Genomic DNA, 16434 nt, shown 5'->3' on the forward strand with positions numbered 1-16434 from the left:
CTAAAATATTTTGTATATCATGCAGTGATATGATTACCATAAATTATGACCAAATATTTTGAGTTAACTGTCCCTTTAAAAAAATAAAAATAAAAAGTTAATTAATGAATCATGTCGGAAATTCCACAATAAAAAATGAACAAAAGACATATCAGAAAATGAAGTTAATATATATATATATATATGTATGTATAAAAAATCATTCAACTAAATTTTGTTTATTGATTGACAGTGCTAATGTCTTCCTATATTAACTGTCATAATTAATGTAGCTTAATGCATTGAAGCCCAAAGCTGAACTGTAAAGAAAGAGAGAGAAGGACAGCTTAAACCTCAGTTCCCAAATCATCCCAAAATAAACACTCAGCTTGAGACAAAGAATGCTCTTCAAACACACGCAGACTGAGGTGGTTACTGAACTCTTAGACCCTCTGAAAGACTGTTGATCTTGCATTAGGATCAGAGTCAAGCCTCGCTGTGTTGAAGATCTGCTATCTACTTGCCTGAGTGTTCAGAAAGTCTTTTGCTAAGAGCACTGAAAATGTCTGTTATATGTAGCTGCTGCTGTATTTCGGAAATGCCCACTGCTCAAAAAAAAAAAAAAAAAGGTGTATGTCCTCAAAGAATGAAGGGTAAACAAGTTAAGTAATTGGTGACTAATATAATTTGATTTGCCAATCAAAAATGACAGGACAGTAAAATGCTTGAATTATTGACTGGAGGTGATAACACATTTTCATACACTTTCTGTTTAATTACCTGGCTATGTTCAGAAGAGCATACTAATATACTATTCTTATTATTTCTGCAGTATAATCTATGCATACTGTGAATAGTATGCAAATTTTCTGCATGCACAGAAAGCCAGAATAAGCTTAAAAAAAAGGATAGTTCAAAGTCTGAATTCTGACTGAATGAGGTGCATTTGATTATTTGTGTAATTATTATTTTTTTACTTGTTATTTTTGTCACAATACGGTAAGTCAACACATCATGTAAACAGGGGTCTGGGTCCAAACTCAGTTATTTATACATAACAAAAAGTAAACAAAAAACACAACTGAAACCAGAAAAACCTAAATCCAGAAAACAGAACAGAAACAGGGATACGACACAATTACGGTAACCTAGTGATGGCATCAGGTCAGGTCCATGTGCTGGAGGGGGACCTGGGGACTGAGGAAGCGCCGGCGGGATGGGGACCCAGGGAAGAATCAGCAGCCACCACAGCGGTGTGTGTGGAGCTGCCACCTTGGAACAGGCAATGGCATCATATGACACCCTTTAAAATGCTGCAAATTTTTGTTTTACAACAGATTTTTGTGAATGCCACAATTAGTTGAAATTAAAAATTTTATGGCACATTTATTGCCAGCAAATACATAGTGAAAATGTCCAAGCCCTAGGAAAAACCAGTGGTGAGAGATCAAGGTGAGGAAGTCAGTTAATCCAACTGACCTGGACCTGTTAGTCACATACGACGAATAGGAAACTGCTGACTCTGAAATGCCCTTCTCTGCCAGCAAAACATGCCGATGGCAGTGTCAAAAACTGTTTACAGATTGGAATGAAATAGCATGGAGTTATGTGAGCATGTTGCTGCGCTTGACTTGAGCGCTTTACAGCCAGGAGAGCAGATTCAGTAGAGTGACTAGTTTGAAGCTTGACTGATAGGAAGTGAGCAGGTGAAAAAGCTTGACGTCTGACTGATTCTAACTCGTTCTGGAGCTACTGCCATGAAGGGGAGCAGTGAGATCAGTCAGGGGTTCCTGATGTCAGAAATGTCTATGCTGGAGAAAATGTCATGTTCATGGAAACCACAATGACGTTTCTGCAAAAAGCTTCTCTCAGAAAGGAACAGTCAACACACTCACAGGCATACTTGTCCATTTGAATAATTAATATGTGTCAGGGAAATCACGTGAGGGAAAAAACTGTCTCTTTTAAAACAAGGATATGTCTCACCTCATCTTTGTCTTCGACCTGTATATACAGAGGCAGAGCGAAGCCGACCTGCGCCAGCTCTGTGATCAGGACGCGATATTCAGAGCTGTTAAACCTGGGCGGATTGTCATTTTTATCAATCAGCAGGATGGTGAAGGTGGTCATGACGGTGGCAGATGAGGGTGTCCGGTCGTCATTCAGCTCTGTGGCCTGCCGAGAGACAGAAAGACACACAGCCGTTTAATCTGATGACCTGCGGTCTCAATATATACAGCAGGCTGAAAACTTGAAATAAAGAGAATATTTTAGGTTTTTAAACAATTTCAAAACAAAGAAAAGTAACAATGTACAATGAGCAAGAACTATTAAAGCTTTTCAGAGAATTTATGACATTGCTCATGTGACTCCTTAATACAAAAGGTCCAGATTTCCGTTTAAGATCTCTAGAAACTGTATATTTAGAATTGTATATATATATATATATATATATATATATATATATATATATATATATATATATATACACACACATATACACTTTCAAAAAAAAAACAATTTATAAAAAATAAATAATTTTTTTTAAACCCTGCATGTCAAGCATATATTTTCTAGATGAGAAAGAGGGGATAGTCAGAAAAAATAACAAAAAAAGAACAAAGTTATGTAATTAGCAATTCCTGACTAAGTAATATCATTAAATTATGTCAAATATTTAATAAATGAGCATACAGGGAGCAGATGTGATATTCTGCAAGATAACAGTTGAATGTTCCACCAATAAAGGAATACTCCACCCCAAAATTAAAATTTTGTCAGAAATCACCTACCCCCTTGTCATTCCAATACCGTAAAAGCTTCATTCGTCTTCAGAACACGATTTAAGATATTTGGGATGAAAACCGGGAGGCTTGTGACTTTCCCATAGACAGCCAAGAAAGTTACACTGTCAATGTCCAGAAAAGTATGAAAGACATCGTCAGAATAATCCATCTGCCATCAGTAGTTCAACTGTAATGTTATGAAGCGACGAGAATACTTTTTGTAAGCGAAGAAAACAAAAATAACGATTTTATTCAACAATCCTTTGTCAACAGTCTCCTCTGTGTCTCTCCACATCCCTCAAACTGCCTACGCTCTTCTGTGTCAGCCGTGCCACAAGGATGCACTGTTTTCTTTCAGATCAAAGCATAAATACAGAGGAGACTGTTGAAAAAGGAATGATGAATAAAGTCGTTATTTTAGTTTTATTCGCGTAAAAAAAGTATTCTCGTTGCTTCATAATGTTACAGTTGAACTACTGATGGCAGATTATTCTGACAATGCTTTTCATACTTTTCTGGACTTTGACGGTGTAATTTACTTGGCAGTCAATGGGACAGTCACAAGCCTCCCGGTTTTCATCCAAAATATCTTAAATTGTGTTCCGAAGATGAACGAAGCTTTGAGGGGTTTGGAACGACATGGGGGTACGTGATTAATGATAAAATTTTCATTTTGGGGTGGAGTATCCCTTTAATTTGTTATTTTATTCACTAATCATTTTATTGACAATTGAGCAAAATACTAAAAATAAGTTGGTGTAGAAACAATTTTCACTAAGAAATCCCTGGTAAATTTCACAAACAAGTAAAAAAAAAAAACACACACATTTTAAGGCGCTCTAGAAAAGGAAAGGAGTAGCAAAGAAAGAAAAAAGATATACATGTGACAGAGCGAAAAGGGAGAGGAACGGATGTGATAATAGAGAGAATATGGCAGTAAGCAGCATTAACGTTAAGTCTTCAATCTCCTCCATTTGTTCAGCTCTGCTTCTTTATTAAATCAGAGGGCAGGATTCTGGATGAAATCCCACAGGTCTGCCGTAAGTGGGGGCACATGGGGGCCAGCGCGGGAAGACAGACACAACCAATAAGATTTAGGATGAACAAGTCTTATTGACAGGAAAAAAATTGCTCACAATCATTTTCTTTCTTCCCTCCCTGTCATTCTCTCTCCTTCTCTTTTTGAGCGATGAAGTTGGAGTCGCAGAGAAATCAAAAGGAATAATGGTGTTTTGTGATGGAGGGATGCAGGGTGAATGGAGGTTGGAGGTTGGAGGGGCGGCGATGCTGCGGGTCCAGGTTAATCATGAATTGTGTCGTTTAACACCCCCTTGAACTGACCTCCAGCCCAATGCACTCTAGCCTATCAAGCTTTGTGAAGCTGAGAAATTAGTTTTATTACTTTTCACTCAAAATCAATAATGCCACCAATAAGAGAGAGGGTGACAGAGAGAGAGACAGAGTAAGAAGATAAAACGGTAAAAGGAAAAAAAAATACATATAGGAGCATAGGCTCAGGAGAGAGAAATAGATAATGAAAATCTATAACTTATGAATATTTTTTGTTTTTTCTTGTGTTTGCTTTGTTTTGTGTTTCACTTTTCATGGCAAACATTGATTTCAATTTAGAAGACTACAGCTGCAGTTTATGACTGCAAATACAGCAGAAGAATCCACAACACATTTATGAAACTCTGAATGGGAATATATATAAAATTACGGGCAGAGAAAGAGGCAACAATAATCAGTGAACATTTAAACTTACCAGTGACCAAAACTTCCTTATAAAACAGAACAGTTTGGCTCTAATATCTGACTGAGTGAATAACTCTGAAGTCCTTGCAAAATTGTTTCACTACACAAAATATCAAAATAACATACAGGTACATTTAAAATACATTTGACATTTTTCAGATTCTCCCATTATTGTATGATTTTTAATGTACTTTTTCACTGCAAAGAGCCAGGATGTGCTGGTGAAACTGGGTCCTGTTAATTGGTAATGTTATTTGGTTATATATTTGTCACTGCAGTTGTGCTTTGGTGGTTAAAATAAAGCATTGGCAACTTTAGAGTCTGTGCAAATCTCAGGGTTCATATCAGAGCAGAGGCAATAATGATCTCATCCTAAAGAAATAATGACCAAAGTCTACAGAGGCCCAAATCTCCACCAATCTTTTGGAAACTCAAACACAGCAGTTTCTGGTCATTTTCAGCACAATTTGAATGAAGTGCTAATCTAAAAGAGCTCTTTACTTGGTTGTTTGAAGATCCCAGACATGTCACGACCAAGTGTTTGTTGGTAAACAGTATTTTCATACAGATGTATGCCTGTTACTGCACATCAGTGCAATTTAAACAGTGGCAAGAAAAAGTATGTGAAACCTTTGGAATTGGTTTGGTTTCTGCATTAATTAGTCATAAATTGTCATCTGAACTTCATCAAAGTAGCAAGTATCAACAAACACTATGTGCTTAAGCTAACAACACACAAGCATTTTATAACCAACTAATGTAGAAAACCAACCAATTCTAATGGGTTCATACACTTCTTTCCACTGTATACATACACTTCTGTTAAAAAATATAGGGTTAATAAGTTTTTTTTTTTTACTCGTATATGCTCATCAGGCCTGCAGTTATCTGATCAAAAATACAGTTAAATCAGAGATCAGTGTTTCAATTTGAATATAATTTCAAATGTTGTTATATATGTACCATATTAATAACAGTCTTTTCAGAAAGTCATGTCAGTTATTTGAATTTGTTTTAGCAGGATAACTGTGTAATCATAAGAGTATCATACTTGACATTGTATTGGAATTAAAAGTTGCTGTAGCTGGAGTTTGTCTGCTCTTCTTTCTATTTCTCCTCTTTTATTATTTTTCTTCCTTTCCTTCTTTCTCATCCCCATCCAGCCTGAAAAAGTTGACTAAGGTGTGTGTGTGTGTGTGTGTGTCTGTGCTCTTGTTTTTGTGACATATCAGGACACAACTCTGTATAATGACATGGGTATGACACAGGTATTACAACGAGAGGGTGACGCATGAGGATATAGTGTTTGGCCCTGGAACTGTCAGTGGGGGGCAGAGATAATGATGACATCATACGTACACACACACACATGCATGCACACACACACACACACACAGTGGCTACAACAGTTGGAGATTAATATATTTGTGTCATTAGTATTTTCTTGTAAAACATACTCTTAATAATGCTTTATTTACAACTTACTGAACTTATAATATAAATATAATACATTTACATAACATTAAGTAAATGTATTATAATAATAATAATAAGAGTCCAGTTCAGTGCATTTTGATGTGCATGCTTGTAATAGCTATGCAAAAGAACAAAAAAAAACAATTTTAAGCTCCAGGGTCAGTGAGACCTTTTCACACACTGATCCTGATATGCTCAATGTGGGTAAACGGCTCGATAAATTACAGTCACACTCTGCAAACATGTACTGTAGAATCAATAACACATTTGGCAGAGATCCCAATGAGTTCAGCTCAAGGGACGAGAAACAGAATGGAAACAGAACAAATCTGCTCATATGTGATTTCATTCCTCATTTAAAATCAATCTTGGCCTTGAAACATTATAGAAGAGATTTAAATAATGCATTAGCGGATTTTAATCACACACTGGGTTGAAAGACTTATGATAAAAGGTTTTAAGAGCTTAAGGAACTTCACTATTCTGATTCCAATTCCACAAAACGATTCAAGTTTCTCAACAAATCTATGAACTGCTCTTTTGTTACAACTTAGGAAGCACTCAAATTAAAAGAAAAACTATTGTATTCATAGTGTTTTTTTTTAATTAAGCACCGTTAATTAGAACAAAAAACCCTTTTCCAAATAACCGGTAGTGGCTAGAAGGGATACAGTAAAACCCCAAAGCTATCAATTAACTGAATTTTCTACCTATTAGATTGTGTTTTATTAACTTCTACACCTACCCCAACCCTAAACCTTCCCCTTACAATAATGCAAAAATAATAATTGTTGTACAGTGTGAGAAAAATGTCACTATATTGATGTGCACTGGCCCAGTAGTTTTTACTGTATCCCTTCTAGTCTTAAACCAAATAACCTTCCGTGAAAGAACAGCTAATGGAACTGTGTAGAGTGGTCCTCAAAAATTAACTTCCAACCCTAGAACTTGAAATTGAACAAATCCTTTTGAGAAACCGTTTTACAGCTCAAAAAACACTTTTTAATTAATCATCTCGAAAACCTCCACATCTAGGTTCGAGTCTCACCTTTACTGTGATGGTGAATCCGGATGAGTACAATGGGTTTTCCCGGTCCAGCTGTCCACTCACTTTCAGGGATCCGCTGATGTAGTCAAGAGCAAACACACTGTTGGTGTTACCTGATGAACAGAAAAATAAAAGGACTTTTGTGGCAAATGGGTCGAAATATGTTTCTGTTTGCACTGAATACTAACATATTAAATGGAAGAGTCTGTACCCTCATTACACTTTGACTTTTTAGCATTTAGATATTTTAATAATTGGAGGGGCATAATTGTAAAGTGGTTAAATATCTGAGCACAAACTCAAAGGTTCAAGGTCAAAATCCTCAAAGGTGTCAGTGAAGCAGAGGGCCGTTGAGTTCCCTAATCACCATTCTGCCCTAGAGCAGGGCACTTAACCTCCGCTCCAGGGGGAACGTCCGTATTGTCAGCTAAGGATTTCAAAGAATTCATCTGATCATTTCTATACTAGAAATTAGGGCTGAACAGCATGACAGCTAATGCCAAAGACTTTACAAATTTGCACATCAATAAGAGGATTCTAGAATTCAAGATTCTAATAACATTATTATAGATCTATCAAATGGTCTGTAAGGCCTGTAAACCTTCAACAGTCAAGGTTTGTTGCATGTATTTCTTTAAACATTAATTAATTTCCATGGAATTCTACTTCATTGCATTCCAATTTTGTAGTGCAATCATGTACCCTTTTGCTCATGATCTAAACTGTAACTTAAAGGCATTCTTAATTTAATTCTGAAAACACACACAATCCATGTTATTGTAAGTCAGGCATACGGCACCATAAAGAGAGAAGATTGAGTTATGACTTTATAATTGCACATTATATACAATATGATGTGATAATAAAACATAGTGTTCCTGTAGCTCAAAAGTGGTAGAGCATTGCGTTAGCAGGCGCAAGGTTGGGGGTTCAAATCCCAGGGAACACATGTTAGGAGAAAATTGTTAGCCTGAATGCAATCTAAGTTGCTTTGGATAAAAGCATCTGCTAAATGCATAAATTAAAATTATTATGAGGTCAAACAATTAATATATACTGTATGAAAAAAATAATAAAAAATATGAATTGTTCAGAATAAGATCTATAACATGCATTTACAAAACAGAAAGAGTCAGGTTTCATTTCATGCCGACTTTAATAGACTAATCACACAGAACCATCATTAGAATGATTGCGTGTGTTTTACATCAAACTGTGATACAAAATATCACTCATAGGGGTGGGTGATATAGCATCAAAATTATATTACAATATTTCAAGAATATTTGCAATAAATATATTTATGATGATATAGAAAAAAATAAATAAACATTTTTGCAAACAAAATGAAGTGCATTTTCCATCCTTTTCCAATGAGCTACTGTCATCGATGACAGACTACCTAATTCAAAGTGTAAATCTATTGTCATAAGTTGGCAGCAGCAGCAGCTGTGTTTTCGACTTGAAGCAGAGCGATTGGTGTATGACGCCAAAATACACAGAGTAACTTACCCCTTATTTACCTCTAATTTACACTGCACACGTCTGCAGCGTGTTACGGCTCCGCCGCTACTCTTGTCAATGCTTGTGTTTACACCAGCGGTGCCGCGGCATGTTTCAGAAGCGGCTCCTCACCTATTTTTGATGGTAAGAGTGTGCGCTTTAATATGCTCTAGAACTGCTCTCGCGATACTTTGATGTATTACACGTCTGCGCAGAGCTGCTTCAAGTCAAACACACCTATTGGGCTTGTGATGTTGTTGATGTGTGCACTAGGTAACGTATATCCGCCATACATTATCGCATCGCTATATCATTAATATCGCGATTTGACACTTTTTTTTACATGTAAAAATGTATACCGGTATTATCGTGGACGGTGTGATATGGCACACTACAACTACTGTATTTTGGAAGAAAATTGTTCTTCAAGCTCCAACACCCTGAAGAATTTAACTTCTGGAACATCATGGTCAAAAAGACTCTTCTAATGATACTAGGTGTGTAACTAAATCATACTACAATGCTTAGGTCAACAAAATGCTAGGTATGCCTTTCTGAGTAAGAAACAGAAACAAAATCCTTCCTCTTCTGTACTGTCTGACGGAGAGCAGACGTGTGGTATGGGACTGGACTTCTCCCTGGTCTGGGATAGAGGAAAGTATTATCTTCGGACTAAGGGAACCTGTTAATTAATCCGTTACTCCTGAGATATCATGCTGGTTTTGGGTAATTAGTTCAGTGCTTGGCAGCAGCGGCCCAAACTTCATGGCTAAAACAGAACACTAGACCGGCTCGCCATCTAATCCACTATTCATCTTCCACTCAAAACATTTTACGCTCCCTCGATAAACTGTTCATCTCATTAACAACTCACTTTCCTTAATTACATGATACTTCAGTAATTATTTTCATTATATTTTTCTGTCTTTGTCTCTCTGTCCATCTCTCACAGCTGCAGTGTATATTCACTGCACACTAATTAAGTCCATCAGATGCAGATGGCACACAGAGTGACACACAGTCTGTCTTCTCCACTAGCAGTCTTCTTTTGTTCTAAATGATAGATCTCACCTCTGTACAGCTCTCATCACGTAAAATCATGTACTACGAAAGATCATCACCCCCAATCTCTCAGTTCGCTACCTACTCACTCCTACATGCCTTCACATCCCCCTTCCCATGTAAAAATACTCAACTTAGTTCCTCCACCACCATGTTGCTCTTTCTCCCTCACTTCCCACTCCTCCACCAGGGTTGTTTGCCATTCAAAACTGAATTACTGTAAACTGAAATGCCTTTTAATTTCCGATTCAAGTCCTGCATTTAAATTAAATTTGAATTGAAGTACTGTACCAAACAGGATTCAGAGCTGCAACTGGAATTTGAAGAAAGTAGAATGCAATTTTCATTAAGGGACAATTACTCTCATGAATGCATGTCGAAGACTGACATGGAAGAGAAGAAATTGCTGCATACATTTTTTTTTTGCGCAGAAAAAGTATTCTTGTAGCTTCAAAAAAATGAAGGTTGAACAACTGCTGTCACATGGACTATTTTAATGATGTCCTTACAGCTTTTCTGGGCCTTGATTGTGGTAGTTGTGTTGCTGTCTATGTAGATTCAGACAAATGTAAAAAAATATATATATAAATATATATATAATGATTTGTGTTTCGAAGATGAACACAGGCCTTACATTTTTGGAACAACATTTTTGGGTGAACTATCACCATTAGATAGATAGATAGATAGATAGATAGATAGATAGATAGATAGATAGATAGATAGATAGATAGATAGATAGATAGATAGATTCTTCCTCATTCTTCTCATCTCAGGTGTTCACTATTGTTATACTAAATTGGACATAGCCACAGCACTGCAGCATTGACAATGGATTGAGACGGAGCTTGTTGAGCATGCATGAGCGACTCAGAGCTGCCCTGCAGAGATAGCTGTGATTTATACATTCAAATAGCAATCTGAACCATCTGCGTAATGGAAATCAAACAATGGGAGTACCCAGATTGATTGAGAGCGCTTGAACCGAGTGTATGCATGCGCCTCTGCTAGCGTGAATATATTGGCTCCTCTGGGCACAGCGGCCAATTAGAACACACACTTTAATTCACTCTCCCAATTGACCAGTGTGAAATCAAACGTGCAGCTGAGAGCCACGCTAACCTGATGGATTCATTCAAATTAGAATGTTTTGCTGTTCACTGGAGTAAGACTACTGAAAGGCATGCTGATTTGGAATGATAATCATCCTTATCTGGTAATGCAAATATATTTCTATAAGTGTGGTGCAGACCCGGACTCATTTCTGAGGGGGTTGTGAGGACACACTAATTATAAACTTGGCATGAAGGGAGATTTTATGGCTTTTAAATATATTTTCATCATATATCGAAGAACTGTATAAAAGTCACATGAAATGTATATTTAAAAAAATAAATTTCTGTCTTTATTTATCAAGAAACCACTCCAAATCAGGGGTTTTATTGTTAACTTAAACCAAAACTAAAACCATAAAAAAGTATTACTAAAATAAATATTAACTTAAAATATTAATTCAAATGAAAATAGAAAATAAAAATTAATATTACTTGAAATTTTTTAAATTATGTCAATGATACTAATATAAGACTGTTCCAAACACTTTTCTTAGAATAGTGTGAAAATATAAAACAATTAAATTATTTGAGATTTAAAAAAAATATATATATATATATATATATATATATATATATATATATATATATATATATATATATATATAAGCATGACATAAACCAATCGCTTTTCATGGGAAAAAAAACTGAATTGACATATGGGTGAGAAAATAATGAAAGAATTTGCCTCATTGAATAAACTATTCCTTCAACTAGAGGCAACAAAGCACAGGTTAATAATTTAGTAACTGTACATGTGCACAGAGTCAGCAGATGAGAGCTGTGATTTAGAGGCAGAAACTTTAGCATGAGATAAGCAGACTCTTCAGAAGACCAGAATGATGCTGCATTCTGCCTGACAGAACAAAAACTCTCCCTCGCAGAGATTGACATCTCATCAACACACAAAGTGACAGCAGAGAAAATTCACTGTTGGAGAAATCAAGCTCAGCTGAAGTTGATGGAGAGAATAAAGAGGCGAGTGTGAGTGAGTGGAGCTGTGCAGGAGAGCAGATAGCTCACTCACTCTAATCCTGCTGAGAGCCAGCAGCTAAGAGAGCTTAAGACAAGCACACCAACACACCACAGCAAAGACAGTGAGCTGCCGTGAAATTAGAGTGCTGGGGAAACCCTTTCATTAGGCCCTTTAATGGAATTTAATTATTGTCTAATAGATGAGCTAAAGGGATTTGTTAAACAAATTTCACCTCAGCTCAACAAGAGCAATATGTTATTATTATTAATATAAATAATCATAATAATAATAATTTTAAAACAATAATATCATACAATAATGTTTAAAAGTTTAGGGGTCTGGGATTTTTTAAATTAATAGTTTTATTAAGAAATAATGCATTAAATTGTTCAAAAAAGTACAGTAAATACATTTATGATGTTCCAAAAGATTTCCTTTTTTAAAATTCTTTTAAACTTTCTATTCATCATAGAATGCTGAAAAAAAAGTATAATTTCCACAAAAAGTAGTAAGCAGCACTACTGTTTTTAACATTTAGAATATTAAGAAATTTTTATTGAGCAACAAATCAGCATATTTCCTAAATATATCGCTTTTGTCATCACAGGGAAAATGGAAAATATATTAACATTAAAGTCAATCATTTTAAATTGCAATAATATTTCACATTAATCACTGTTTTGCTGCAGCATTTGTAAGCACTTTCTTTGTTTTTTATAAAAAAAAAAAACTTACTTCTTAATAATAATAATAATAATAAATTGTGAAAAACAACTGCAGCAAAAATAAAAATAATTATTATTATTATTGTTTTGTTGTTGCAGCTGTTTTTTATATTATTAAAAACAACTTAAACAAGCACTGTTTATAAATCAAGTCTAAATTATTAAGTCAACATAAAATCAGTATTAGCTCTGATTTTAATACTAATTACACAACATTAAATATGGTTTCACCTGCAGCAAGGAAGAAATGTTGTTGAATGCATAAAACCAAATAAAATTCCATAGGCCAAAATTTTCCTATTTAGTGTCACGTGTGATCTGTTTTGGTTTAGTTTTCTGAGTCTCCATAATCCTGCCTTCCATGGTTTTTGATTAATAGGCGCCACACCTGTTTCTGTTCTTCTTGATTACATTTACTGTTAGTCTTGATTACATTTACTGTTTGTCTGCTATTGTTTGGATTTGTGTTTGCTTGTGCCCATTCTCTCCTGTGGAATATTTAAATATTTAATCTTTTGTCATACTCCGTGTACTTTGTTTTGCACACCAGACACGTAACATTTAGCCTATGTCATGTTAATAATTTGGCGTATGATAAACATATGAAAAAGTATGATAGTAATAGTGATATGATATATGATATATACAGGGCTTAATTTGTGCCCGAACAAGCCGGATCCGGATCCGGCACCTCCGAAATAAGATCCGGCACCTCATTTTGGCGGATCCCCCTCCGGGGTGGCGTTTCCATATGGCAGACAGATATGTGCCATGAAAAATTAACCAAAATTAATATTTCTGTTATAATTCGTTATTATCATTTTAAATCAGAGGGTTTTACAAATATTTAACCAATGATAAGTATTTAAAAGAGCTTGTCAGTAAAACTTCATTACGCCACTGGATCCTCTAGCTCTTAGCGAAACCTCGTCACTTCCCCCGCCTCCACTCAGATTGATGCGCGCGCACAGCCTGGAGGAGACCGATCTCTGCTTATTCGCAAAGCAGGGGTAAACACATAACTGTTTGAATAGTACAGCATTTTCTTTACTCAAACACCATGTCTGTAAAGGCTAATGTCTTTGTGTGTTTGAAGACTGGAGAAGTACGTTTTTTGCCATCTAGCCAATATACTTTTGTACGTTTTGAATATCCTGTGCATAAGCGCTTTATCTTTTATATCATGAGACATTGGCCAAGTTTACTAAACAACAAGAAAAACCAAGCGCCCATATAGCAACAATAAACGTTATATAGCCTGTAAAAGGTGATGATAGCATATAATGTGCTGCATTTGCATCAGATGCGGACAATACACAGATCTCCTCATTCGCCGGCCAAAGACCTTGTTAACTCCATTTGAGCTTGTTTTTCATATAGCCTGATGTTAATTGCACGTGTCTGATACAACACAAACACTGACAACGCAATGTTGTTTGATTTTCCCCCCTTTTCTTTCCTTCCCCCTCCCTCTGTATTTTAGTAGAGTGTGCCATGAAACTGTTTTATTTGTCAACAACCATCAGACATCATATTGTGTGTATTTGGTTGCTTAAACTCAACAAACTACGAAAAAAACACATATAGGCTAATACTCGCGAGGCGGCTTTATACGCGAGCTTTGGATGTGACTGCGAGTGAACATAGCCTAATATAGCATGTGGAGAGCGCGAGTACCAAATGGCACTGGATATATGATAGTCATATGATAGTGTTCCTGTAGCTCAATTGGTAGAGCACTGCGCTATGAAGCACAAGGTTGGGGGTTAAATGCATAAATTTAATTAAAAAAAAAAAATCTAGATCCAGTTGAGAACTGATCTACCTTTCCATCCATGTAATATTTCATATGTAGCAAGAGTTTCCTGAAATATTCCTCATCTAAAGTGGCACCCCTAAGTGTGCTGACACTCTCCCTCCAAGACAGCACTTGTTTACTTTTGGTTGGTGAAGGTGCTGTAAAAATAATTAAAATCACAGTCTATCATCTGCACGTCTGAGCTTAGCTTAACCTCACGTTAAAGAAGAGGTTGATCTTGATCTTGATCTTAGCAGTGCTAACAGATCAATGTAAATTAGCTCACAGTTATGGGTTAGTGAACCTGTGCAAAAGATAGCCACACTTTGTCACTTCAAGGCAGTCAGGCAACAAATTAGTGGACATGGGGGGTGGGTTTCAATGACAGCTAAAATATGTCTGAAAGGGATGATTTCAACATAAAAACAGTGGGTTTAAAAAACTAAATGCAGTGTTAGCTCACCAATGATCTAGCCCTTGATGCCTAAGACTGACTTATTTTTATTCTAAATAACATTTTATTGTGTACAACTATTAATATGCTTAAAAATAGTTATTTTTGACCTTCGTGGTGGGGACTGTCAAGTTCCTCTTGCTAAAGTTACATCGATTAGCCAGTATGTGGTGACATGTGACTTTCTTTATTATTGGGTCATTTACTCAATTGATTTTTTTCAAAATACTAATACTAAAATACTAATACTAATTGAATGAAATGAGCAAGTTATTGAATCACTCACTCAATTTATTTGTTCCCAAACACTGACTCATTCAGGAAATATTGGGTCTCATTCACCAAGTATGCAACAATTTGTGTTAAATCTGCATGTGCACATTTCACAAACAAATCAAGATTCTCTTATAACTTTATTATACATTTACGAAAAATGTGGGATCTGCAGAGGTGGGTACAGTACCCAAAAACTGTGCTCAAGTAAAAGTAAAAGTACTTCTAGAAATATTTACTCAAGTAAAAGTGAAAGTACTAGTCTGAATAGTTACTTGAGAAAGAGTAAAAGAGTATCGGATAAAAAATCTACTCAAGTAGTTAGTTACTAGTTACTTTGGGTCATATATACTGAGCCTATTTTTAATTAGATATATAGATAAAATGTATGTAATGTATGTGTGTGTGTATAAATATATATATTTCATCAGCCTTTACTCCAGTCTTCAATGCAACATAATCCTTCAGAAATCATTCCAATATGTTGATTTACTATCAATGATGTTCTTTTTATCTTTCTATACATCAAATAATCCTAAACAAAATGTCACAGGTTCCAAAAAAATATTAAGTGCCAAAACTGTTTCCAGCACTGGTAATAAATCAATATATTAGAATTATATTTTGAAGGATCATAACTCTGAAAACTGGAGTAACAGCTGATGAAAGTTCGGATTTGCATCACAAAATAAATTATATTTTAAAGTATGTATTATATATGTATAAATAACCTCTGACACATGGAAGAGAGAAAGCTCCTCACATGACTGCTAAGTTACCGAACATCTGAACATTACGAACCAAATGCACATTGACGGATCTTCTTCCGTCTTCACGCATAAGTATATTTCTGCAAGCGTAAATATTTTTGTGGAAATATCATAATTAATTGTGTCTAGGCATATGGGGGTCGTCATGTGACACACAGCAGCCACAACAGCATATTGGCAAATTATTATTAAGCATTATTTATTCATTATTTTTTCATTTTTATTAGAAACATTCCCAGACGCATGACCTATTTAATGAAATATCTCGATTCTCACATTTCATAGAATGTTAATAATGATAATATGCGATGGTCAAAGTAGCCTAATTATGTAATTTCTTATAAAACCCTGTCTGTTTACTTAAGTAACAGATATAGGTGTCATGCCATAACATATTTTTAATACGACTGACTTTACATTAAATGTGAATTTAACATTGAAAGTTAATGTGATATAAAAATTGCTACTAATCTTTTATCGTTCAGAAAGAGAGCAAGTAACATTTACATTATCAAAGATAATGTTCACTGACAGTCTAGATTTCAATCACTCTCAGAAACTCCCATTAAAATCACTGAAACTGTTAACACTGTGAAATCAATATCTTAATTATAGATTTGTACACACATCTGTGTGTACAAATTTGTTTGTTTGTACTTTGAAACTTTGTTTCTGATGAGAGAATTCGCCAGAAAGAGGTCTCCAGTTAGCGAGAGT

General features: G+C 35.4%; 1 protein-coding gene across 1 annotated transcript in view; it reads right to left on the reverse strand.

Moving 5' to 3' along the window:
- The window catches only part of LOC132110440 (cadherin-23-like), a 227719-nt gene that overhangs the window by 109248 nt on the left and 102037 nt on the right, over positions 1-16434 (reverse strand). The window contains exons 9-10 of the mRNA XM_059517040.1: positions 7045-7157; positions 1966-2154 (exon numbers count right to left, since the gene is read on the reverse strand). Of these exons, the coding sequence (XP_059373023.1) occupies positions 1966-2154; positions 7045-7157 (302 nt within the window). The remainder of the gene's footprint in view (positions 1-1965; positions 2155-7044; positions 7158-16434) is intronic.

This window comes from Carassius carassius, chromosome 30 (assembly GCF_963082965.1).
Source record: "Carassius carassius chromosome 30, fCarCar2.1, whole genome shotgun sequence".
In the NCBI taxonomy this organism is placed as follows: domain Eukaryota; kingdom Metazoa; phylum Chordata; class Actinopteri; order Cypriniformes; family Cyprinidae; genus Carassius; species Carassius carassius.